At 50.8% G+C, this 24,771-nt stretch overlaps 12 protein-coding genes across 12 annotated transcripts; 7 read left to right on the top strand and 5 right to left on the bottom strand.

Moving 5' to 3' along the window:
• Positions 1 to 3,042: 3,042 nt before the first annotated feature.
• CABS01_15392 (uncharacterized protein) lies at positions 3,043 to 4,203 on the top strand (the record flags this gene model as incomplete). Its single annotated transcript, XM_060548727.1, has 1 exon — positions 3,043 to 4,203. The coding sequence occupies one exon, from the start codon at positions 3,043 to 3,045 to the stop codon at positions 4,201 to 4,203; it is 1,161 nt and encodes a 386-aa protein (XP_060391846.1).
• A 1,322-nt stretch (positions 4,204 to 5,525) lies between these two features.
• On the top strand, positions 5,526 to 7,036 carry CABS01_15391 (uncharacterized protein; the record flags this gene model as incomplete). Its single annotated transcript, XM_060548726.1, has 8 exons — positions 5,526 to 5,693; positions 5,776 to 5,803; positions 5,864 to 6,035; positions 6,092 to 6,228; positions 6,290 to 6,344; positions 6,403 to 6,468; positions 6,518 to 6,647; positions 6,713 to 7,036. The coding sequence occupies 8 exons, from the start codon at positions 5,526 to 5,528 to the stop codon at positions 7,034 to 7,036; spliced, it is 1,080 nt and encodes a 359-aa protein (XP_060391845.1).
• Positions 7,037 to 7,580: 544 nt separating this feature from the next.
• On the bottom strand, positions 7,581 to 8,589 carry CABS01_15390 (short chain dehydrogenase; the record flags this gene model as incomplete). The annotated part of the gene is made up of 3 exons (XM_060548725.1): positions 7,581 to 7,912; positions 7,969 to 8,481; positions 8,535 to 8,589. The coding sequence occupies 3 exons, from the start codon at positions 8,587 to 8,589 to the stop codon at positions 7,581 to 7,583; spliced, it is 900 nt and encodes a 299-aa protein (XP_060391844.1).
• Positions 8,590 to 10,723: 2,134 nt separating this feature from the next.
• CABS01_15389 (uncharacterized protein) lies at positions 10,724 to 12,225 on the top strand (the record flags this gene model as incomplete). The annotated part of the gene is made up of 5 exons (XM_060548724.1): positions 10,724 to 10,947; positions 11,015 to 11,337; positions 11,442 to 11,743; positions 11,807 to 11,969; positions 12,035 to 12,225. 5 exons carry the CDS (start codon positions 10,724 to 10,726, stop codon positions 12,223 to 12,225), a joined length of 1,203 nt encoding a protein of 400 aa, XP_060391843.1.
• A 594-nt stretch (positions 12,226 to 12,819) lies between these two features.
• On the bottom strand, positions 12,820 to 13,521 carry CABS01_15388 (uncharacterized protein; the record flags this gene model as incomplete). The annotated part of the gene is made up of 2 exons (XM_060548723.1): positions 12,820 to 12,985; positions 13,130 to 13,521. The coding sequence occupies 2 exons, from the start codon at positions 13,519 to 13,521 to the stop codon at positions 12,820 to 12,822; spliced, it is 558 nt and encodes a 185-aa protein (XP_060391842.1).
• A 197-nt stretch (positions 13,522 to 13,718) lies between these two features.
• On the bottom strand, positions 13,719 to 14,156 carry CABS01_15387 (uncharacterized protein; the record flags this gene model as incomplete). The annotated part of the gene is made up of 1 exon (XM_060548722.1): positions 13,719 to 14,156. A coding segment is annotated over one exon (438 nt), but the record flags the coding sequence as incomplete, so codon positions are not given.
• Positions 14,157 to 14,653: 497 nt separating this feature from the next.
• Positions 14,654 to 15,133, top strand: CABS01_15386 (uncharacterized protein; the record flags this gene model as incomplete). The annotated part of the gene is made up of 1 exon (XM_060548721.1): positions 14,654 to 15,133. One exon carries the CDS (start codon positions 14,654 to 14,656, stop codon positions 15,131 to 15,133), a length of 480 nt encoding a protein of 159 aa, XP_060391840.1.
• A 1,202-nt stretch (positions 15,134 to 16,335) lies between these two features.
• On the top strand, positions 16,336 to 16,776 carry CABS01_15385 (uncharacterized protein; the record flags this gene model as incomplete). The annotated part of the gene is made up of 1 exon (XM_060548720.1): positions 16,336 to 16,776. One exon carries the CDS (start codon positions 16,336 to 16,338, stop codon positions 16,774 to 16,776), a length of 441 nt encoding a protein of 146 aa, XP_060391839.1.
• Positions 16,777 to 16,865: 89 nt separating this feature from the next.
• Positions 16,866 to 18,014, bottom strand: CABS01_15384 (uncharacterized protein; the record flags this gene model as incomplete). The annotated part of the gene is made up of 2 exons (XM_060548719.1): positions 16,866 to 17,237; positions 17,289 to 18,014. 2 exons carry the CDS (start codon positions 18,012 to 18,014, stop codon positions 16,866 to 16,868), a joined length of 1,098 nt encoding a protein of 365 aa, XP_060391838.1.
• Positions 18,015 to 18,550: 536 nt separating this feature from the next.
• CABS01_15383 (uncharacterized protein) lies at positions 18,551 to 19,494 on the top strand (the record flags this gene model as incomplete). The annotated part of the gene is made up of 2 exons (XM_060548718.1): positions 18,551 to 19,089; positions 19,143 to 19,494. The coding sequence occupies 2 exons, from the start codon at positions 18,551 to 18,553 to the stop codon at positions 19,492 to 19,494; spliced, it is 891 nt and encodes a 296-aa protein (XP_060391837.1).
• A 778-nt stretch (positions 19,495 to 20,272) lies between these two features.
• CABS01_15382 (uncharacterized protein) lies at positions 20,273 to 21,841 on the top strand (the record flags this gene model as incomplete). The annotated part of the gene is made up of 4 exons (XM_060548717.1): positions 20,273 to 20,481; positions 20,538 to 20,658; positions 20,718 to 20,883; positions 20,934 to 21,841. The coding sequence occupies 4 exons, from the start codon at positions 20,273 to 20,275 to the stop codon at positions 21,839 to 21,841; spliced, it is 1,404 nt and encodes a 467-aa protein (XP_060391836.1).
• Positions 21,842 to 23,008: 1,167 nt separating this feature from the next.
• CABS01_15381 (NmrA-like family protein) lies at positions 23,009 to 24,333 on the bottom strand (the record flags this gene model as incomplete). The annotated part of the gene is made up of 6 exons (XM_060548716.1): positions 23,009 to 23,301; positions 23,389 to 23,680; positions 23,754 to 23,835; positions 23,889 to 24,112; positions 24,213 to 24,241; positions 24,300 to 24,333. The coding sequence occupies 6 exons, from the start codon at positions 24,331 to 24,333 to the stop codon at positions 23,009 to 23,011; spliced, it is 954 nt and encodes a 317-aa protein (XP_060391835.1).
• Positions 24,334 to 24,771: the final 438 nt, after the last annotated feature.

Here is a 24,771-nt window from a genome sequence, read left to right as displayed (position 1 = left end):
ATGCTACGCCATCACGGGGGGCATTTACGAAGGCCTCCAACATCGCGTTTCACATGCGTTCCTTCCGAAATACGTCAATTCGAATCCCCTAAGAGCTCTTCTGTACCTTTACAAGCCCAGCAAGTGAAGACTGCTCCAGACGTAAAGGCTCTGAGAGGCAAAGTACGAATGAATTGAAGGATGCCTAAGGAGTTCTGCCCGCACTTCATGCTGCGGTTTATCTGTTGTCTCTCAACGCTATGAGCTCTTGTCAAAAGGGCAACTGGTGGCAATTCTGTTCGAGCAACCAACCCCATACAAATGGCACCAATGTCTGTGAACTTTGCTGAGATGCCTGCGGTATTCTTCTGGGCCAGTCATCTTCTGGTTTGGCTGCTGCCCAGGCTAATACGCAGCATTTCACAAACTGTTTGATCTAATTGAGCGAACCGAGACACTTGCAGAAATCTATAGACTTCTTCGATCCTTGTAAGCTACTTTCCCATGGGAAAAAGAACCAATAAATGTATGGAAAGGCCCTCAGGTAGTTCCTATAGGCTTCCTCATGAAGCAATGGCCCCCAATTGACAGTGGTTGACCCAAGCATCACTGCCCTTCGACTCCATCACTTACCTTACTCTTTGGTTTCTACGTAGGAACTCCCGTGAAGGAATTTCTGAACCGATTCTCACTAGCCATTGACCTAAATTTTCTGATTTCTTGGACAGTTCTCGACTTCTGGGCTACAGCGAATAGACTTCTAAAAAGAAATGAAGTTTCTAAAACATAACTTATCTACTTGTGACGTTTGAGTCAGCCATAGCCTCTTGGAGCACTGCTCGAGGAAAAACTCCACTATTGACGTCTATGTCATCTCCAATTGCTTGCTATGTCTCGTCTAGTTCTCACTTATATGACTGTTCCAGAATCCATCCTCTGGCTAAATCTTCAAACTTATTTTTCAAATCATTGTCAATGCTCAAGAATGTATGCTGTGATGAGATTCTAATTACGGCTATAGAACCTCAACCTGTAGAGTTTGAGATAGAGAGCAGTCGTTTGAACTCTCAGAAACGTAGAGCTGAGGGCGAACCTCTCTCCAGGTACTGTCATTTGGCGGTCAGGATCAAGAGGTAGTCGTCATTGACCCAAGATTTCTGATTTCATTAGAAGTATGTCTACCGAACGTTATCTTCGGTCCGTCGCCTTTTTTTTTTTTGACCTGTTTTTTCTTTTATTTCAGCGAAAAGTGCTGGAAAGATTTTATTCGAACTTAATCCTGCCTTTTGAAGGGCGCAAATATATTATTGGCTGTTTATTAGGGCTTTCTCTGTAGTTTCTTCCTCCTTACTGAGTTCAACTACCTTAATTCGTGATCATTCGATAGTCCAAGATTAGTACAATCGGTTGGCAGTGGCAAGTGATTTCTGTCCATTTTCCACTGGAAGAGAGACACTTACACGTAGGACAGTACTCGATTACAGCATCATATCTCAAGCCAAACAAGAACATGAAGAAAAGGCAACACCAGGAAACATTAGTTGTCGTCCTGTTGTCGAGAATCAGTGTGGTATGTACCAGATCTACGAGCTACGAGCTTAAAGACCTCGCAACGTAACAACAATTCTTATCAGTATATAGCCCAGGGAAGATACTCCAATGCTACTGAAGATGTTTGTCTATCTGATTCCCCAATAGAAGAGTACCACAAAGTTCTATCCAGCAGGAAAAGGAAGAGGTGAAAACTAAGACCCGAGCACCGCCAGCCTCTTATACAACCTCATGGAACCCAGAATGATCAACGAATTGAATACTTTGAGTTAATAGGGCTTCCCCGTTTCTTCTGCGACCCGGCCCTGTCGAGTCACTGTTTCTAGATATGCTGTGAATCGGGCTTACACCCTCCCCGAGATCACACTTGACAAAGCAGTACGTACTAGCAACGTAGATCACAAGCATGAAACAACATCACCTAATTCCTTGTCCCGGCTGGAGTCGTCAGATTACTTAATTGTCTAGAGTACCCGATCTGACGAACAACCTGCAAAGACACTCATGATGTTCAACACTCGTCACATCTCGGATCAACGCCAGTATAGGAGAGCATCTATTGCTATCATGTTGCTCATACGAAGCGTTGACAAGGGGTTCACTTGTCCAAGACTCCAAGTTGATGCGGTTTCGGATTCGAAATCCTTGTCATGTCCTGGGAAGTGGGGCGTCGAGATGGTGAAATAACGCGGTAAGCGCTCGACTGCTTAGCCGAAGGAAATATTTGGAATTGCAATTGAGATATGCGTAGTTTGTGGGATAGATCATCTCCGCAGAACCGCTTTCTCGCACTTCGTAAGGTTGACAAGCTTATCATCTTGTCGGAGACCGAATGATTAGGCGGGTTCTGTTTCCCGGTCAAGTGAGGCTGTTTTGATGAAATGTCGTAACTTGACAGAAAACGTTGCAGGGGAATCCCCTATAGGAAGTGAGATCCGAGCGTCGCCTAATATAACCCTGCCCTGGGGTTGAATGGTCGGCAACTAGGACTCTCGATGATGGAATTTCTTTGAGATGGAGAAGAATGCAGAACTCGGGACACCCCAGCTATCAGAGTCTGGCTGGGCCCCGCATCTCCGCTTCTCATTTTGAAGATGTTGCACCGCTATTGATCGGCGGTGAAGATGTTCCAGGACCTTGGCTAGCTCTTCCGTCTCCCCTCCCTCTGCCCTTGCCATTGGCCTCCGCTCTCCGCCCACACTGCGACCCTGCATATGTCAAGACGAATACCCCCATCTTGGTCCATCTTGAGCATGGCCATGCATTTGGGCTGCGCGTATTAGGAATGAGAAGGGGGGTGTTCGAAACATGGTTGGCTGGAGCTCGTCAGAGCTGGTAGAGCCAGAGGCTGCCCAGAGAGAACATCTGCATTACGAATTGTCCGTCCTTGTTCTGGTGGGGGAGAGTAGGATTGCTATGCTACGCTATAAAGTCTCGAGGGTCCTTCATTCGGCTTCATTGCCGCCTCATTTTCTCCCCAGTCATTAGCATATCGTTGTGCAGAATTTCAAAATGCTTCGATCTCGTTTCCCATCAGCTCATCACTTCACTGTGTCAATCTTCGGATGCCAGTATCATGCCGACTCACCCTCACCTGAGAAACTATCTCTCATCAACAAGTTCGACGGACTCATCAAGGCCGCCGCGATTCATGTCGAAGAGCTCGAGCAAAATGACCTCCCCTCCAAGGTCTGGATGAGCTACTGGAAGTCTCCCCAGGTTTTCAAGGCATGGTGGGAGAGCCCGGAAACTTCGGCCTTCTGGGCCGCTCTGCCTGAGAACGCTGGTTTCTGGAGAGAGACCGTGAGCTTGCCCGCCACGAGATCAATGTACGAATCCAACAAGGAGCAACCTTCTGGTTTCGGCCACTGCGGAGAGCTGATCCCCCTCACTTCGAAAACGGGATACTGGGGCGCCTACCGCTCGCGTATGACCCCTGATGGCCCGGAAGACAAGTTCGAGTCTCCTCTGCCTGCGGTACCCGAGGCTCGTCCTTTGACGGACAAGATCCGCCCCGGAAGGGTCAGAGTGTCCAAGTTCCCTGACAACATCTCCTTTGTTGTCGAGGGCCAAGACTACAGTGCCATGAATGATAACGAGCGCGAACACTGGAACGAGAACTTCGACGGTCTGACCAAGCAATGGGTCACCAATGTCATGAACGCTGGTCCCGCCGGTGGGATGGTTTCTTCAAGGGCCTGCCACGCCTTCGCGGGTGACAAGCAACCTGGTGCTACGAAAAGCGCTGTCAACGGCGCCTCAACCAACGGCACTAATGGTACAAATGGTACCAACGGAACTTTGACAAATGGACACGGCAACGGAATCTTCCCCGGCTTGGACTACATTCGTCAGGCCCAGATCCTCTTTTGGCTTGACCTTTCCAAAATGGAACACATCGGCAGAACGGATAAGGTTCACGTCAAGCTCAGACGCGACTTTTTCGCTGCATACGGGCCTGGTGGAGTTATGGAGGGTGGTGATTTGCTGCTTTGGGTTGATGTGGCAGTTCTGAAGGGTGAAGAGATGGACGCGGAGTATGTTGGGTGCTATGATGGAACAGGATTTCTTGCATACGACGACCACCCCGCGTTCGCGAGCGAAAAGGTGGACATCGCCAAGCTGCCAGCGTTTTTCGACGCGCCGATCAAGTCCCAGCCCATTGAGTGGTAAAGCGTAATAGTAATAATGTGTCATCTCATGTTTGTGTCAAAATCGTCCACGTAACCCTCCTTTGTAGGTGACCTTTCACGATAAACAGACGAAGAGCCTCCTCTAGCAGCCGGTGGGCACAGATAGCAGAGAAGCATTCCGTCTTGGGTGCTCGCTGCTCCGTGCTCCACGTTCATCCGGTATATTACGAGGCCAAAATTTCGCTCAATCAGGAACTGCACATTCACAATCAGCAAGTGTTTCCGAGTGGGGGGTGGGCCGGGATTGAGTCAGTGGTTGAGAATAGAGTTCACAGGGGCCCCTGTTCCAAGTCGGCCCAGTTCCCCGGACGGGACCGTTCTTCAGCAACGACTAATAGAAATGCAACGTGCATGGGGTCCGCCGGCCGGCAACCTCGTCGCGGCCCAACGGGCCAGAAGGCGAGACCACGGGAGGGATCTATTGTCTTACCAGAAATGGTCTGGTTTTGGGGGATGTGCGACCGTCGCCGAGATCTAACCTGCCCATCCGCTGATTGTGGTTGGGAATTTGGTCCCTAGTGGTTCCCGTTTCTGATGATCCAACGGTTTTAACAAGCATCTTATGACCCATCATTACAACTTCATAGTTCACGTAACCAGCTACTGGCCAAACTCTCCATTATTACGAATCCCGCATGGCACGAAAGTCATGTTATGTCGTTTTCTCCGATGCCACGCAAATGCCTCAGGAGCCCTTGCTTTCTGCTGCCAAGTCAGTTTGACGTTCCCTTCCGCGGGCCAATGCAGTCCTTGTCTGCCAGCTTGCTAAGTCATGTCCCATGAGCAGAACTTTCTAATGTGGAAATGTGCTTGCCGATCTCCACACCCTGACCTCTCAAACAATCTACTTCGGCCAGATACGTTCAGAGAGGAAGAGAGAAAAGGGGGTTCTCTCGTCATTACCGATTCAGCACTGTGGACCTATGTTGTCTCCTCCAACCCTGAGAACGCTTTCCTGTAACGTAGAATTACTACCTGAGTCCACAATCACGGTTCACTATCTTTATGTCTTCCAGTCGTTCCCCTGGACCTAATGAACGAGGGTTTGGTCGATCCTAACTGCCGATTGCAGGTTGGAAGTAACCTGCAGATGGGTCCTGCAGGCGGCAGACTCTGCAACCTTTTCGCGACCCGATTCTTAAGCACGAGCTGCCCAAAACTGGCGTCTGTCTAGCCGGTTCAGCATTACCCGCAGGTCTACTCCTTCAACTTTTTGGAAGCGCTTTGTTTTTGCCTATCCCCGATTAAGAACGAGTGTGTGTGTGTGCGTGCATTTGCGGTCAGCTCCGACAACCCGCAACAATGGCGGTCGCTGAAGCGTTGATGCCGGCGGTGATTGAGATGTGGGTGGAATATGCCATTGGAATTTTGGTTCTTTTTCTACGAATCTTCACGAGATGTAAGAAGGTGGTGGGTTTCAAATGGCAAGGCGACGACTATTTGGCCGTGGCGGCCATTTTATTCTTCACGGTTAGTTTATTGTCTCAATCGGGAACCCCTATTCCCAACCACACCACGGAGCGGGCTCCGCTGACAACACCATGAACCTTAGTTAGAGGTTATGATGTGTCAAATCATCGGTAAGAACAGACTCTTGTATGCCAAGAAACTTTACTTTTGTTCTAACGACCACTTTCTAGTTGAGAAGGGAAGCATCACGGGTATGACCGACGAGATCGCGTTGAGCCTCACGCCAGAACAATACAAGAGCCACGAAACGGGAGCGAAATGGCTTTTCGCTGCGTGGTATGTCTACGTTAGCATGATTTGGAGTCTGAAGGGCATCATGCTCTTCTTCTTTTCCAGAGTCACGTAAGTTGCTGTTCATCGTTTTCCTGCGGAACAGACGCTAAACAACGATTGGGCAGAAAAACTCTGCCAGAGGAACGCCTGGTCAAGGTGGTGTCCGTCATTACCGTCTTTGCCTACTTGGCCACACTTGCGGTTGTTACAGGACATTGCCGTCCTATGCACAAGCTTTGGCAAGTGTATCCCTATGCCGGAGGTAAGGAAGATACTGTGACGTTTCGAAACGCGTTGGACGGCGAGAATCTAATGTCCTGTAGATGACTGCACGCAAAACACCTCCAAATATTACGCGTTGGTGACTACAAACGTCGTGTAAGTACTGATGGATCTGGAACATTCATCGTATTCCTTAGCTGACGCGTGTGCCTAGAACCGACATCATGATCATGTACATTCCCATCCCGTTGTTGTGGAGGTTGCAGACCACTCTTCAAAAGTAAGTTGCAACTGAACGCCAAAGGGTCTGTGATTCTAACAAGCCGTAGAAAACTTGCATTCGGCCTAATGTTCTGTGCCGGTTTCTTTATCGTAATTTGCACGCTATTGCGGTGCATCATCTGCTTGAGCACCCCCGAACGACTTGACTTGGGATTGAACTGGTCCATCCGTGAGACGGTAAGCTCAATATTCATCGCTTCTTAGGTCTTGATCGTCATTTTGGCTAATCAATTTCCGATCAGGTTGTTGCGATTATCTGCACGAACGCTCCGTCAATCAAGCCGCTTTTTCCCCATCGACGCACCGGCTCCACGAATCCGAGTACTCCCCACTCCGGCCTGGTCACATTCGGCGGCACCGGCAGCTCACACAAGATGTCACGCGTCAGAAATGGCCATCAGAAGCTCGACGACACATCCGTTGGCAGTCAGGAACATATTGTCAACCCAAAGGGCGCCAGGAGCCAGACCACGGCGTTTGCGGACGACCGAAGTTCCGATGACGGAGGAAACTATAACTCGGGTATTCAGGTCACTAAGGATTACCACGTTGAGGTTGGCCGATAATGAGATAGTAGGAGCTACTAATGTGTGAATTCCGAGGCAAGCTCTACGCAGGATTACAGAGCTGCTCTGGCGGTTAAACTCCATCCATCTGGTGCCTGCTGGTGGAAAAGAGTCAAGATGTATAATACATGTACATATTGCGAGCCGTCCTCCTACGGCTGGCCGGTTGGGTACGAATTAATGACGTTCTGGTAACGAAAGACTCGAGTGACTGGGAAAGTTCATGATCATCAAACGCTACGTGAGAATTTGACATCCATCTGGCATCGTCACTTGTGTGGGGGCAAGCAGTTGGTATGGACAGGGAGTAGAGCTAAGAAACGGCATAACTCCTTAGCAAATCTTGACAACACGGGCAGGGTGCTCAGGTAACAACAGCCTCTTGATCAGGAAACACGCATTGTGTATGGACGGCTAGCGCTCCTCTCTCGAGTCATTACAAACCTCGCCAGACTGTCTCAATACATGAATGCAAGAATATCCCATTTTGGAGCCCCGAGCAATCGTTTCAAGCCTTGCATCCGCCGCTGCATCTCAGTCCCCACTACGTCTTAGATACCAACAGACTGAGGTCCTTGACGTCTTCAAGGTCTTTCAAGCAGGTCTCATGCTTCTGCTTGATAAAGCCCCAAGCCGGTCCACCGAGTGGAACACGCAAAGGGATGCGTTTCTTGCGAGACGCAATGCTGAAGATAGCGTCTGCAATCGCAGACGGCTTGGTAAGAGTTCCCGACTTGATACCCATCTCCACGTATTTCTCGAGAACACGTGCCGGCATATCTTTCTCGGCATAAGCTGGATGAGGCTCAGTCCGCGCCTTGCTATGCCCCTCGAAATTTGTCTGGACACCACTCGGCTCTACAATACAAAAGTTTACTGAAATACGTCAGCGACTCCTGCAATTTTTTATGCGAGATATGATGCCAGCTTACTGTTCCAATCAGGATGCATCTCCTTTGCCACAGACTCAGTCCACCCTTCGACGGCCCACTTCCCCGCGTGGTAGTACGCGTGACCCGGAAAGGCGCATTGTCCAGCAAGAGAGGAAATGTTGAAGATAATACCGCCTCGTCGGGTTTCAGACTGTCGCATGTTCTCGATGGCACAAGTAGTCATCCGAGCCGTACCGAAGAAGAGGGTCTCAATCTCCTGGTGAGCTTGTTCCTCTGTCGCAGACTCAGTATCGCCGGACAACGAATACCCGGCATTGTTCACCAAGACATCGAGATGAAAATCTTTGCCAAAGTGTTCGGTTGCGGCTTTGAATGCCTCTTTCACCGAGGTTGGTGATGTCACGTCAAGGGCAAGTTTGAGGAGGTTGACATTGTCATCGGGCAGGTAATCCAGGTCCTTAGGATTCCGAGCTGTTGCGACCAAGCGATGGTTCGGTTTGCTTGCGACTAGAGCTGCCAGTGCTTGGCCGATACCCGACGAACATCCGGTGACTGGTAGTGTGTCAGTTGTGTGAACCTAAGCCATTCTCACCATAGCAACTTACTCAACCAGATTGCGTCCGGGGGAAGAGTGTACGGTTTGGTGCTAACCGGGTTCATATTGACGTTGGAAATTGAAATTTTCGAGGTGCTATTGACGATCGAGTCCGGTAAAGAAAAGGTAGATGTGAGAGAGTATGCTAGCTGTGGCTATCCTTTTCTTTCTCAACGTCTCTGTCCCAGATTCGACTTCATCGTCGCGGATCTGATCTCTTGGGCTTTATAGTCCTGACTCGTGGGCTCACACATTTCGATGTTGACTTGAGATCCAATTGATTTTTCGGCTCCAAATTGTGGCGCAGATAGGATTCAAGGTGCTGACAGCCCAAACCCGATTCTTCTCACCGTGCCGGTCGGGTGACTCAAGCGGTATCGGTCAGACTGCAATGCAACGGTATTCGCATTCGCATCTGGCAACATACCGCAAAGCACATGATTACTTAAGAAAACAATGCTCGCACTCGGCTATGCCCATTGACACTGGTCTCGCATTTTCTTCGCACTCGAACAATTCCCTCAGGCATTGATTGGTCTCCCATTTTATTTATGTCCAACATTGCATCTTCGAAGTCAAGCTTTGGAATGCAACGATCAACAGGATTCGTTTTCCGCTCTTCCAAGTTTTTCAAGAACAAGCAAGCATATGGAAACATTTGGTCGTCTGCATTCTTACCCAATAGTTGAGCTTTGAAGTGTCATTATCTCCGTCGCAGGCCCACCTACATCGTCTGACAGACAACGCGCGTCTGATGTGCCACGCTTAATCCACAGACTAAGCGTTATTATTGGCCCAGAGACATAGCTCCAGACGACTCTAAGGTGTAATGCCATATAAAGGTTCTGCCAGTCCTAATAGAGCTGGGACGATGAAGGCCTGTTAGTGGGCGTAGACTCGCGCCACGGCGAAGGCCTTAGGACGAGATTGAGCTGTGAGGTTAGAAGCCCCTACTCTCAAACAAAGTTGACAAATGTGTTGCGGACGAAATAGATAACAAAGAGTACCCGGAGTTCATGGTTGTGTCTGTTCATCCAGCACCATTTCGGCGACTGGCATGATGGGCTTGCCGCTCATTTAAAGCTATGCAATACTTGACATGTTTCGCGAATCGTCGTCCCGTAATTTCCGTCGAAAAGATCGAAAAAGCGCAGAGACCGACGTTGGGCATCCATCTTAGGTCAAGCTAGGAGCGGAGATTACTACGAGCCTATTGAAGCCTGGTGGGTTGCGAGCAAGGACGAACACGACAAAGACAAGGCTAGAAAGCCGTGGGACTGGACCCAACTGAGTCACAAGTGCATGCATGTGAGACTTGAGAAATATTCTGACTAGTGTTTATACGGTGATGATTCCAGCTACGAGTGCGAGTTGCCGGCATTATTATTTGATGGAAGCAAATATGCGAATCCATTCTGGCATTTCTACATAGGCCGAAAGTTCAGATTAGGTTACATCAATAAATTTCTTTGTTTTCCTCTTCTGCATAATATCCGAACTACCTACATGAGCATCGTGTCCAAGCATTGAAGTGACATTCGCACTCGCGGAACTAAAATGACGATATGCATGAAGATTTCAAATGGGATAGATAGTCTATTTTCCAAGTTCAGCGCCTGTCTTTTACTTTTTCATAGCTTGTACGCAGCCGGGTAATAGACTTTAGTAAGTTCAATTAGAGAATATGGTTAGAAAATGATGGGATATGTTCGTAGCTGGAGACTTGTTGCTTCGTCACGCAATTATAGATTTGATTGGAGGTTTATCAGATGACGGTTACTTTCTTCTAGTGTCGGATTAAGTTTTACCTGGTTGAGTTCGTCAAGTCACTATGTCAGTGAGCTTTACAATGACGAAGAACCCTGACTGAAGCCGTGGCAAAAGTCGCCCACAAAAGGGTTCTGAAAGTCTGGTCTTTTCGTATTCATACATCATCTCATAGTTCCTACTTAATCAGCTCACTTACTCAGCTCCAAGGCAAACGAGAAATGGAGGTGGCTGGAACCGAATCAAGTTGCAACTGGTCACACGAGACTTTGGTTAGTGGGGAAGCCCGCAGCACAACGGGCACTTAACATCTCCACCCCACAAAAAATAGCCAGAGCCTTGAGCAAACCCTGCGCGCAACAACGCCATGTCTCCGAGTCCACACCTCACCGCCTACTTCAACCGCATTGTCGCCGCGGCTCCTTGACGCCAATGGCCGCGGAGAGAGACGCCTCGCCCCCACGGCAGCTGCCGGACGCCGAACCGGAAGAGCTGTATGGCCAAGAGGTACGCCTGGAAGAGGAGGCTTTTGCTTGGTATAATCCCGACAAGTGGTACCCGATCCAGATTGGCCAGGTCTATGAGTCGCGATATCAGGTGCTGCTGAAATTGGGGTTTGGCTCTGCGTCGACGGTGTGGTTGTGTCGCGATCTTGAGTATGTGCGCGATTCATTTCTATGCTTGTTGTTGTTTCGAGAGCTACTTTGCTAACTGGTGGTTTAGGAAGCATTGCTATGTAACTTTGAAAGTCTATGAGACTGGTCATCGGCAGGCTCGTAACGAGGAAGTGGTCCTTCGCCACTTGGAACGCCTCGAGTCTGAGCACCCAGGACAGAAACTCCTTCGCTCCATCAAGGACAGTTTTGAGCTGCAAGGGAAAATCGGCCCGCATGTTTGTCTGGTCTTCGAGACTCTAGGCTTATCCCTGGCCGATATTCGAGAGTTGGCAGGCGGCAAGCTGCCAGAGAATCTCTTAAAAGGGTTGATATACGGCTTGTTACTGGGCATTGACTATATGCATTCAGTTGCACATGTCGTCCATACAGGTGAGGATGATTATGCTCCTGCAACACTTCACCATCATGCGCCTTAGAAGCTGAGGTGTTCTCTGCATCGGGGCATAGATCTGCTTCACTAACACACGCGTCAGATATTCAAGATGGAAACATTATGCTCTCAATTTCAGACACGACAATCTTGGATGTCCTAGTGAACGAAGAATGGAGGCTTCCAAGCGCGAGAAAAGTCATGAGTGATCGTACCACCTACGCATCAACGGGGCTCGAGATCCCAGATGATCCAGGCGATCCTGTCATCTCAGATTTCGGCGATGCGCAATACGGAGAAGGCGACTTCGATGGCGAGGTGATGCCAGATCTCTACCGCGCGCCCGAGATCATCCTCGGAATTCCCTGGGACGAAAAGATTGATATCTGGGCTTTGGGATTGATGGTGAGAGATTCGTCTGCGGCGAGGGGCCTGCCAAATGCTGACACTGATTTTCACCGTTGCCAGGTTTGGGATTTGTTCGAGGGGAAGCTACTCTACAACACACGACACCGCGATCGGAATGCATCCCGGGCAGCCCACTTTGCGAGGACGGTGTCTTTGCTCGGACCACCGCCCGATGATCTTCTGGATAGAGGGTCGACATGGAAAGACTTTTTTGACGATGGAGGTTTGTTGATGACCGTGCGAGTGGTTTGCAATGTAGGCCGGGTGAGACTGACGCGCGAGAGACAGGAAAACTAGTTGTCGACGGTGAGATACCAGAGTCCTCGTTCGAGGAGGAAGAGTGTAATCTCGAGGGAGCGGAGCAAGCCGAGTTCTTGGTGTTTCTGAGGAAGATGCTGCAGTGGAAACCAGAGGATAGGTTATCCGCCCGAGAACTGATGGAGGACCCGTGGCTGTGTCGGCAGACGGCTGATGACTGAAGGGAGACTTAATTAGATGAGGATGAAGACCCAAAAGGCTTGAACAGAGAAAGGAAGACGGTTGATAGGAAGGAGAAGAAGATACCCCATTGATTTGATGTCTCGATGATCCCAGCTTCTTGAGAAGTTGAGGTCCAAAGGCGTTCTTTCAAATTGCTTGGTCAAGTGTCTCATCAGGACGTCTTTCATAAATGATGAGAGGCGTCTGATAAGTCATAGACACTAAATATAGACATCCTTGAACATCACAATGAAACCACGATCATCCGAACGGGGCATTCAGTGAGTCTGCTCAGTTATGAAGAAGAATTAGATCATTAGAATTATTCCAAACATGCTTCTATATGCTCCGTGTCCCATTTTCATCCCGAAATAGCATCCCAATCCCCATCATCATGGTCAATGACCGGGAAGGGTTTTCTAGGCGCCGGAACTATGCGAAAGTGCGAAGCATCCATCAAAGGAGTGTCGTGAAAGCATAACAGCCAAATCATCGTAAAAGTCGTGTGAAGCGTCGGCAATTATGTGCGGATGGAATTGAGCCCCGCGTTGGAACTCTGGTTACCCATGAACCGTGGTTTAGAATGGTCCCGTCTAAGCGACCGCGGAGATCTCCTTGATCGGGGTAGGCAGCGTGATGATGCCGCAGTTGATGTTGCGCGTCGAGTAAATCTGGCCAATGGTCCAGTTGTCGTTTTGCCAAAACGTCTCCCCGCACTGGAGATCGGCGACGGCGCCGCCCTTTGCGGTGTAGCGGGCTCTGGTTGTTCACATTCCAATTAGCCTAGGCGTTTCTTATGGCAAACCGTACTCCGTGACGCTTTCGGCGCAAATGTTTCATCGCCAGGGGAAACCCCACGAGGTAGAAGGCGAACCGGTAGGGAGTTGAGAGGATGTGACTTACGGGTACTTGGGATCATCATTACAAGTCCACGACTGGTTCAACGCAACAGCCTTCTCAGGCGTGCTCCACGTGAAGGACGTGGCCGTGCTCTCCCCGCCCTCGGGCGGCGTGCACTGATAGACCTGCTCGCCATAGAAGAAGTCGTTGAGACGGCTGCTGGCGGCGGAGCAGGCGACGGTGTAGTCGAGGACCGGATTGGAGACGTTGAAGCTGATGTAGCCCCACGAGTTCTGGTGGGAAGGCGTGCTGAAGATGTAGCTGGCGTGGTAGTCGAAACCCGTGAGCGTCCACTCGGAGAGCTTGCCTGATTTCTGGCCGCACGTCTCCTCGCGCTGGGCGATGGGGGAGGCAAGGGCTGGGGCGAGGAGAAGGAGGCTGGCAAGGAAGTGCATTTTGAGGGTTGGTGAGGGTTGTGATGGGTTGAGGGGTCTTTAATTTGAGAGGATGAGTTTATGTTTCCTATGAAGTGGGATTAGGTGGGATGAAATGAGATGAGACGGAAGAAAGCTTGATGCTGTGATGCCAAATCTCAGGACTTTAGACGAGGAACATCACGCAGGTATAAGTACACATCGCATCGTCAAACTTTTTACCAATCCTCTCGACATTGACAAAAGATCGCCAGTTGACTTTCCACACAGCATGCCATCAAAGAGCCTAAACCCGGGAGTCCCAGCCATCCATTGCATGAAAGTCGGTAAGGCCGGAGAGGTGGCACCGTTGAACCATGACGTAGCACAAAGGGTACCATTCTCGTATTTCCTGCGTCCGCAGTCAACAGGATGGACCGTGTCGCCGTCAAGCGACATCCTTTCTCACCTATCCCATCCCATCCCCTCTTCCCCCACAAACGCGGCGTAGATCGTGCCCGTTGGCAGACAAGCGGGAGAAACAAAAAGAGGGGTGAGGGGGGTTCGCATCGCTCACTCGTACGGTAGGTAGAATGGGTGAAGACGGCGCTGAGCGGAGCATGGGGGTTGGAAGAGCGATCAAAATTGCCCGATTCCGGCTTGTCGCTGCAGGCACCATTCTGGTTCGGGTTGGGGCGAAATGTGTATTATTAGAAGAATTGTCTCTCGTCCTCATGATTTCACTATATTTTCACGTAAACTCAGCTGGGGCCTGCCTAGTGCTCGGCTCGGCAGCTGACAGCTAGCAAGCTAGCAGCTTTTTCGAACAGCGTGTGCCCTGGAGCGGACTGCCGATCGCTGGCTCGTGTTGAACACAGCAAAGGAGGATGCCAGTGGGATGGGATGGATATGCATGAATGGTCTCAATGACAGTCCCTCTTGCTTGCGGCGGCGACCTTGCTGATAGTCACGGGTACACCTTGGACGTTTCGAGTAGCGGATGGGACGATTCTAGGGTCTCGTTGTTCCTCTTCGTCTGATCCCAATCAGTTGTCAAAGACCGGATGGGATTTCCTCGGTCAGATTCTGGATTACGAGGGAAGAATAGATGAACCGCGCCCTCCTCGGTGGCTCCTTGTGATGCAAACGCTGGCAGATACGACCAGGAAGATCGATGACCTGGAACCTGCATGGAGCCAGGCTGCAAGATATGCATATCGCTGCGTTTGTTTTTCTGGTCCCATCCGTCATGCGGTGCAGTCAAGTCGCAATGGTCAAAGTGACTTCGTTTCCAGCCGCATCTCCACTGAAGAACCACTTGTCGGATCGGCGCTTGTCATGCTCGTCATGCCATCCTCGGCTCCGGTGGGCGGGCGGCGCGCTCAACTCATTGACGAGCGGACAAAGCCGGTCGTGCCTATTGTCAAAGTGCCTGTCAACCAGCCACTGCCGCCCAGACGAAGGATCTTGGCGGGTGGCTCTGTCGGACTGGACGGAAAGCAGTGAATCCGATCGTCACTCAAACGTTTTTATTCCGCCTCAAACCCTCGTGGGAACGTTACACCTCGCTGCGGTTGTGTTCAGTCTTCACCGACTTCATGGGTCTGGGACCCCAGGGCCGCCGAACAATCTTTGGTCCTTTTCCGACTTGTGACTCTCTCGTAAATGAACCCTCTCTCGAGATGGATGTTTTGTGTTTTGGGTAAATGCAGGAACACATCGCCGCCGGGATCTGACCGCTCAATGCACACCCGAGAAAAGAGGAAGCGGCTGAAGATGGCGGTCTGTCACTATCCATACCCAGACGGCGAAGAAACTACGATTCTTGTTTGTGCTGCAATGATCGTGACGAGATTCGCATTTTAGAGTTGGTGACCCCTTGGTTGTGCAGGTGGCTGAAGCACCAGCCACAGCTAGGAGCTGGGAGTGTATGACCAGGGGTGATGACTAAGTGTGGCACAGAGGTGTGGCGGTATCAGCCACCCATCTCCTAACTGTGGCCGATATGACCCGAAAATGCCGGAGTAAACAATCCGCTTGAGTCGGACGCATCCCGGAAACGGCAGATGAGCCAACCCGTCAGAATGCCTCTTTGCTCCACGGTCGGCGGCCAAACACGGGTCCGCCACATGCCTCCATATCCAACTCCGAGAGGTCAGGAAATCCGGAGCTACCCTACTTAAGGTGGTATCTCTTCAATCACGAGCGCGATAAAAGCGATAAGATCAAACTGATGTGCACAGCCAATGGAAGCTCAAGCGTTAAAGATCAGGGTTCATGGAGGGGTAACGCAACCGTTCCAAAGTTGAAAGATGGAGATTCTAGCCTGCAAGATCCCACGGGGGGCTGAAGGATTCCACGAATAAGAGTCGATAAGAATCCACGTTGCTGATTTTCCACTCTAGCCTCGAGGCCCGATGTGAGCTTCAAGAACCGATCCGGCGAACAGTCAGCCCCACGTGTCGACATGGTTTGTCGCTAGGGAAAGGATGCGGCGGTGGGGCTGTCACAGCATCAATCTCGACACAATGGAGGGGTAGAAAATTCTAGACATCGCTCATGTTAGGCATATAGCGCCGCGGCAGCTGCGAGCTCTATCACATCTGATGTTCATGCTCATCCAAACTTTATGTGTTATCGAGAACCTCAGAGGCGCTTTTACCGCGAGTCCAAAAGTCCATAGGGTGGAATGAATCGCATGCAGTTGCCGCTGCTCTTCAGATGCCCCTTGATATATATCGTGAGTTGCAACGTGCTCGCCACGCTTCGAATGGCATTGGAGCACGTCAAAACAAACAAGGCACCGCTGTAGGTCGTGATCACGTCTTCGCCGAGACCTCTTCTGCCGTCGCCATCATGAACAAAGTCGCCCTTTTGACCTCGTCCAAACACGAGCCTGGCGTGACCATCCGCCAACGGTCGGATCTCGTTGCCGCACTCGGGCCTACCTTTGACATCGCGGTCCGCTTCCAAAGAGTAGTGGCCGTGGCGTCGTCGCTGCTTTTCCTCTACGCACACCTTCTGGCCACCTCTACCCTCACATCGGCAGTCATAGCAACCCGACTCTTCGCCGTCCATTCGCTATTTGCCATCAAGAAGACGACGACAGCATTCCGCACGTCCATGAGACATGTATGGGAATCCAGACGGATTCAGAAGTTGAGGAAGAAGGTCTTCATGGAGTTTGCAACAACAATACTGGGCCCGGGAGGTAACATGCTGATCGTCATGGTCTTCTGGCCGGGATGGCTGTTTATCCTGGGTATCGTCTTGACTCTTCGCACGCTGTCGGGATGAACGCGCAAGGACGCCGCTCGTGGCGTAACTCTTTCTCCCTCAGCGGTCCTTTGATTCAGGCTCGCCAAATGTTGCCGACAGTACGGGCTTCACCTCGAAAAGAAGAACGTGTTGCCGCCGGCATCCTTCCGCACCTCCGTGTCATAGTCCTTCTCGGGGTCAAACTCTTGCCACATGCTCGCTGGATAGATGTGCTTATTGCGCTCATACCAGCGCCGATCCACCACTTTCGTCAGGGTAGGGTCGTCTGTGGCACCTTCAAGGGTGTTGATGTCAGGCAGGGCCCTGACTGCAGCCGCCTTGAGAGCAGCTGCGGTGGTCAGGCCGCCAGATGGGGCAGCTGGGGCTTCGTCTGGTTCCGGTCCGTCTTTCTTGGGCGGCGCGTCGGCTTTGTAGCTGAACAGTTGTTGGCCACCTGGGCCAGCATTCCTGTTGATGATGAAGAAATAGAACTCATAGTGCTATAGAGGATTAGTGAAAGACTCGAAAATATAGAAGCATATTTGACTCACATGTGGAATGATGATGGACCCCCGGACGAGCATCAGGTCGTCCACACCAACTCTCGCCCATTCTCTTCGTGCATTGGCCTTCTCTCCCACGCCTAACTCGGCGCCAACTTTTCTACTCTTGTCCAAGAAAACCCAGATGTAGTCGCCCTTCTTGACACGGACAGTGCCACCAGGTATATTCGATCCATCGTAAAACACAAATGGTATCGCAATTTCCGTCGCCTTGACGGCCTCCTGTATCGCGAGGAACTCCTTGCGCAGCGCCTCTCTCTCGGCCGCCTCGCGTCGCAAGGCTGCTTTCGACATGACCTTGGGCACAAACGCGACGGACGAGTTGGCAACGACTTTGGACTTCTTTATGGTTGCGCTTTTCTCATCCTCGTCTTCATCTGCTTTCATGCCTTTCTTTACTGGCAGCGAACCCTCCTCTTCCTCTTCATCGTCGCCAAAAGATAGCTTGCTGCCGCCGAGCTTCTTCTTCTTCTTTTTGGATTTGGTCGCACCGCTGGCCGAGTCGCTCCCGGGGTCTGGGGTCGCGGAATTGGATCGGTCTGGTGTGGATGTGCCGGACAGGGCGGCTTCTCGTTCGCGGTCTTGCTGGTCGAGGACCTCGGCGCGTCGCTTGCGAAAGTCGGAGAGCGCGACGAGGCCTACGGTGCTGTCTGAGATGCGCTCAGTTGTTGTCTTGTTGGACGGCGTAAACCGTGAGCTCGCTGGGTCGGGCATTGTGTATCTGTAGAGGGAATTGGCAACGGCGCGGTGGTGTTGGCTTTGCGAAAGACTGGAAAGGCTTCACACCTGGTTGAGCTCTGGCAGAAAGTGACGCCGCGGGAAAAAGCGAAGCTGCCAATGTGTGGCTGAGGCCTCGAGTTAGCGCCACACTTAAAACGGTGTGATGGACCCACATCCCGCAGTGGGTCCCGTTCGCTGGCAAGCCCCCACTTTTATGCCGCCTTCACCTTCCCGTCACCTTCCCTCCGCCTTCGCCCTGCAGTGAGCTGAGTTGTTTCCAGCTCTTCTCCAAGTTCGCTCCCCCGCCACCTCATTAATTTCTCGTTGCTCATATCATCCTCATCCCTTGTCCATAGACTTGCCATTCTTTGTTCCTTGCTTTTGTTCTGTTGTTCTTTCGTTGCGGTTGTGCTCTGATCTGAGAGACCCGCCTCCACTCCCGCCTGATCCGCTCTGCTCCAGTCGCAGCCCGAAAGACACTATCTCTCACCACCGCTAAGTAACCCTAGGGTGTCCTGCTTCCCGGGACTATGGACAGCCGGCCGGTTGCAACGGCGCCTGGTCCGTACATTGGACCCGGTTCCTACCCTCCACCACCGTCTGGAGCGCCGCCGGGGGTCTCAGTCGACCCGTACTCTCGGCCGCCTCAGTCTACCACACCCACGGCTCCATACCCTGGGACAGTCTATGGAGGACCGCCTCCTGGACCGACGAGTATAGCTCCAGTTGAGCACATGTCTGGCCCTGCAGCCTATCCAAATCCTTACCCTCAAAAGGCCAGCATGGTGGAGGGTCCGCGCCCTTCAGCTGCCCTGAACCCTCTTACTACGACGACGCAGGACCTGAAAACGGTCAAGACCGGGACCCAATTTGCTCTTCGGGAGTATTTGTCTCTGCAAAGAAAGAGAGGCCGACTGGATGGTGCCATGTCGTTAGAGTTGGAGGATCAAATCAGGGCCCAAGGTCGTGTCCTGCTAGGTGATCTTAAGGTCTTGCGGAAGGAGGTTGGAACCCTAATCAAAGATGGCGAAAATCACCGCTGGAGAAACTGGCTCATCGGTGGGGCTGTGTAAGATCTCATGATGCGGCAGATCGTGGGACCTCGCTGACAACTGCCTATAGAGCAACCTTTATCCCAGCCGTGAAGCGCATCTTCCGCCGCCCTTCTGATAAGACGGAAACCGACGTCCAAGCGTCTAACAGCACCGAGTACGCATTCTGGCGCAGCAAAGCACTGGTAGCCCGCATCAAGGATAGTCTCCTGGGCCGCAACAGCTTCGCCAGCATCGCCTTCTTTGTCTTTGCTGTACTCTACGTCTTCACCAATGAGGTTTCTTTGCAGGTGGCCAAGACCGTATCCAAGCGATTGAAGCGACTAAGTGCCAAGATCGAGAGAGGCGATGTTGAGGTTTTAGACCAGGACATGAAGCTGCTCGAAGGCTGGCGGTGGAGAGTTCTCATGTGGGGTCAGTGATTTACGCAAGGCATGATGCATATGTGAGCATGTATGACGGACATGAGAAAATGACAGCGTTGCATAGCATGGAAGCGTGCAAGTTTCGATTTGTTTTCGGAGCTTTATACAATTGAAGAATCAAATACAGACATGTTTGTGGTCATCAATACTTTACGACACAAGATAGCACTTCCGGTCTATCACCAGCTCGAAATACCAAGCCATCAAGTCTGGTCTCTGAATATTTCGACAAGTTGAACCACCTTCCTGTGTTACCTCTGTTTCGGTCGGCCACCCCAGGCCCGAGTCGATACATGAAAGGTTCTACTGTGACTAGAAGCAGAGGAAATTCGACCAAGGCTATGACTGAAACTTCTAACTCGTCAACCCTTGCATTTGAGTGACTGCAAGAAGACATTCTATAATACAGGTAGTAGAGGGCGAATTTTAGGAGACGTGTTGTTCAGGATGAACGCTGGTACTGCTTATAGCGATGACTCGCCAATCACTAGCGCATATTCGTCTATCCAATCTTCCCTCCGACTTGCTCCACTTCTCAAGAACTTACCACCAGTAACAATTTCTCTTCACTAACACGTCGCGAATGTCGAAGCCAAAGCAACTGTGATACCATCAGCTGAGCCGAATTTAATATTGACCCTCTCGTTGATCACTTTTATAAGAGTGTTTGATACTCTCGCGAACATCTTGTGTGTTGTCGTTTGCTACCGGTCTCGATCCAAAATTCGCTCGGTGACGGTGGATCGAGTAAAGACACCAACCACCCCAAAGAGCCATGACAGGCAAAAGACGAAGAAGCTCGGGGACCACTCCCTCCGCAGCCAACGATTTCAGCTTGCAAAATTTGATTCGAAGAGCTGATCGCGGACTCGCGGGTCGACTACCGGAGCCCGGTCCTCATGCAGACGTCTACTTCCGTAACCTCTACTCGACGGAACCTGACTTTGGGAAGCTAGGCCGCCAAGACCCAAAATTTGGCACTCTGTGCGTGACAAGATCAGGAGACTCTTCTTTACCTCAACTGACCGACTTTCACTCAGGCTCAAACGTGGAAATCTTGATTTCAATGATCCATGTGCCGTGATGCAGCTCACAAAGACGCTACTCAAAGCTGACTTTGGGCTGAATATTGAGCTACCCGACGATCGTTTGTGTCCACCAGTGGGTTCACTCCTCCAAACGTCTGGGACATCTCTTCATCACACTGCTGACAGCAAAAGGTACCAAACCGCCACAATTACCTTCTTTGGCTCAAGACCCTACTAGATAGCACTACCTACGGTGATCCGGATCAGGAAATCCTCGGGCTCGATATCGGCACCGGAGCAAGCTGTATCTACCCGCTTCTGGGATGTTCCCAGCGGAAATGGTCCTTCTTCGCGACGGGTATATTACTGTCCCTCAGATATTTTTGTTGAGATACTGATTAGCAGCAGACATTGACTCAAAGAGTCTGGAATTCGCCGAAAAGAACGTAGAGTTGAATAACCTTCAAAGTCGCATCTCCATCATTGCTCGTGCATCTCAAGATCCCATGATCCCTCTGGCCGATTTGGGCACAGAGTCGCTCACCTTCGTCATGACGAATCCCCCGTTCTACACATCCGAAGACGACCTCCTCAACTCGGCGAAGCAAAAGTCGCGCCCTCCTCTGACGGCATGCACCGGCGCCCCAGTGGAGATGGTGACAGACGGCGGCGAAGTCAAGTTCGTGTCCAAGATCCTTGAGGAATCACTCATCCTGCGCGAGAGGGTCCAATGGTACACGTCCATGTTTGGGAAACAATCGAGCCTCGAGGAGTTTATCGCAATTTTGAAAGAGAAGAGCATCGACAACTACGCAGTGACGGAATTTGTTCAAGGTAACAAAACGAGACGGTGGGCCGTCGCGTGGAGCTTCGGTACGATGAGGCCGTCAGAGGAGGCCGCGAGGGGCATGAAGGCTGCAATTTGGAAGAAGCTGCTCCCTCCGAGTGTGGAATCTGAGGTCACTACCTTTCCGCTTGGCACAGAGATAGGGAAGCTGCAAGACAAGATCCAAGAGCTCATGTCTTCATTGGAACTGGTCTCCTGGGAATGGGACCGTCAGAAGCTTCTCGGTATCGGCAGGGCGCGAGAGAATGTGTGGAGTCGCGCCTGGAGACGGAAGAAGATGCGGGAGGAACGAGAGGGCAAGGCTGCCATCGAGGGGTTGTCGAACTCTGAGGTATGCAAGCTTGGTTTCGAGATTGCGCTGGATGTCGGACGAGAGAGAACTATCCTGAGGTGCCGGTGGAGGGAGGGGCATGATCAGGCACTCTTTGACAGCTTCGGTGGTTTTCTCAAGACTCGCGTGGCCTTGTGATTGATCAGTCTCATCACTACCCGAACCAAAATTTGCGAGCGACAGGTTGTTTTCTCTTCCAAAACAACATCTATATATTATAGATAAGGTCGTGAGTCAGTGTCTGCACAACCAAGATTCCGTTGAAGCTTTCGGGCTGCTAAAGACTGTGGCAAAAGCCTTGCCCTTAATTGTGATCGATGGCTACACCATCGCCGTGAATAGCTCCTTCTTTGCCTAGTGCCTATGTCGTGCAGATGCCTTCAGCTCCGACTCACCTATAAATGGGAATTTAAACGGGAACAAAACTATTTCCTCATAAGGGCAGATAGAATGGCTCGTGAGTGTGAATCACAATCTTAATTGATTGCCATATCCAGTATGGGTACCTTAGCTGGCGGCGAACATCAGCTGGTCGGTGAACCGCGGCGTTATTGCATCTATCACATTCACTTCAACACTATTAGCGTTAGGAACACATATAAATACACCCTATCTATCAAGGAGGAAACATGGAGGTACGTCTCTTCATTATCACACTTGAACAAGTATCTCTCAAGAAGCTCTCATCTACCCAATCCTTTAGCCTTACTAAAGCAACTTCATCGAGCTTCTTAAAACGCCAAAGGCCAGCCACATTTACATCCCAACACTTACCAGAATGTGCATACCAATAAGATCAAAGACCTGCCGCCACGGGATTTCCAGGAATAGCTGCCCCGACTGTGCTCCTGCCTTGAGGCTTTGAAAATGGAACACGCCAAAAGTTTGGGGACTCAAGGTCGAAACCTTCCTATATACACCACGACAGGTTCTACCTTAATAGTCTATGTATACTACCGCATCTCGAGTGGCGCAGTCAAATGTAGCGAACCGGTTTCATAGGTCCATCCAGTACTTTAGTAATGAGATAACCTAAGTCTTTTTCACCTGTGCTTTTCCATGTAGTTTTCTATGAGCCCTTTGTCTCATAGTTATGCCCTCAATGTGACCCTCAAGTTTATCTGCGTTTCATGTGCTATCTAGGGCAAATTTGACCTTTCAATCCGCCATACCATAGTCTTTGGTGACTTCTAGAGCCTTGAAGGGCTTGCCGCAAAGACCCGATTGCTGTACCTTATGCCCAGAAGGTCGCGAGTACATGTAGTGCTGGCTAAAGATCATGGCTCTCTGGAAATCTCAAATGCACTAGTAGGACATGAACACGGTGGTGGCTCCCGCATCAATCTCCGCCCACGCGGTGGCCAGAAAGTCTTCCGGTTGAGTGAACTCGTACTCAGGCAAGAGCCGGTTCCACTCGTCAGAGCACTCCAGGTTACCAGCCACAATACCCCGCAGCATGCCAGAAAGCAGGCTAGGAGCGACGGAATCTAAGGTCTCGGGGGGTATCGATGGGTGCTCAACCTTGGGGAACCAAGGGGCCTTGACTACCCCTGCTTTGAGGTCGTCGGACTTGAGGTTGGTCACGTCGAAAGGCTCGCCTTTGTTGGCATATTAGTGACTTGTCCACAGAAGAAACAAAATGTCTGAGAGAAAGATGGATCGTGGGTAACAGTTCAGTCACCTACCACGTATCTTCTCGCCTAGCGCAATGAGCTGCGCGACTGATACCTGCGCGCCTTGGACGCCGCCGATGACAGGCCATTCGCCTTCATACTCCACAGCTAAAGCGACAACTCTAGCGAGATCCTGTGCGGTCGTAAAGGTAATAATGGCGTTTTCACCTCCATCAACGACAAGAGCGCGACGTTGATAGAAGTTAAAGGGTGTCTCGAAGAGCTGGACATGCTTGGAGGAGCTGAACGGATATGTCATATAGTTGGTGAACAATCCCGGCTGGAACAGACAGTATTCGAGGACCTAGCGTATCCAACTTCGATGAGTCACGTGTACCGGGTCAGGGTTGGGGTAGTTAACTTGAGAACGCGAATACCTTCTTGTCTTTGTTGATGGTTGCGAGGTACTTTCGAGTCTCTTCCTTGAAGCCGTACCAGAACATGTACTCCAGTTTGGAACTAGATCAATCAGATACGAAGTAGATGCATGAGACATGATGTAGAAGACTCACGAACCCCACTCGCTTGGGGCAAATCGTCTAACGCCAGCTTTGATGGATGCATCGATCAAATTCTTTTGCGTATCTCTCTGTGCGACGTTCGTTGGATCGACGGGTCCGGCGACAAAAGACAGAACAGTGTGAACTCCTTCCAGCACTTGAGACAAGTGGGCAACATCGTTGTAATTTGTCTTGATCCATTTAACTCCTGGGCCAAAATCGGTGGGAGGGACATCCTGCAAAAGTCAGCTAATTGTTGATAAAATATGGCGTGGGGGACAGGATTGAAGCAACTTTTCTAGATAAAATCAAGATTTCGTGCTTGCCTCTAGCTACCAGAGCATCTAGGATCTCTCGTCCAACATCTATCCAAGGCCTTCATTAGTCGGCGGCTAGAAAGACTGAAAAGTTGTCGGAACCTACTGCCAGAGCCGCCAGCAATCGCGATTCGGACCATTTTCATGCGTTGGTCTACTCTTGGGGGTTGGTTTTCTCAACTCTTGACTCTAGATTGTTGTCCTTCTTTGGATAGTCGATCCTACGCTTATTGGGTCTTTGCAAGATTGAAGGTAGATTGAAGGCAGCATCACAGGGCGAACGGCGCGGAATATATATATATATATATACATAACTCATTACATATCGTTACAGACGATTCATATCTCCATCCCAGATGTCTTCCTAGGCTCCGCCGCTCATGCGGTCTTCCCGTCCGGCCTCAACACTTGTGAGGACTACAGGTAGGATGTGTAAGACCGCTAGGTACCAAATCGTAGCTCCAGCCTTCGATAGTCTATTAGCCCCACCCTCCGCCCGATTCACCGGTGCGGCGGCGGAGAATGGCGGGGGATTACTAATGGACAACGTTCTCTCCTTTGTCAGCTGATCGCCGCTA

Source organism: Colletotrichum abscissum (genome assembly GCF_030869225.1).
Source record: "Colletotrichum abscissum strain IMI 504890 chromosome Unknown Scaffold_66.1, whole genome shotgun sequence".
NCBI classification, from domain to species: domain Eukaryota; kingdom Fungi; phylum Ascomycota; class Sordariomycetes; order Glomerellales; family Glomerellaceae; genus Colletotrichum; species Colletotrichum abscissum.
This window is presented reverse-complemented; position numbering and strand designations above follow the sequence as displayed.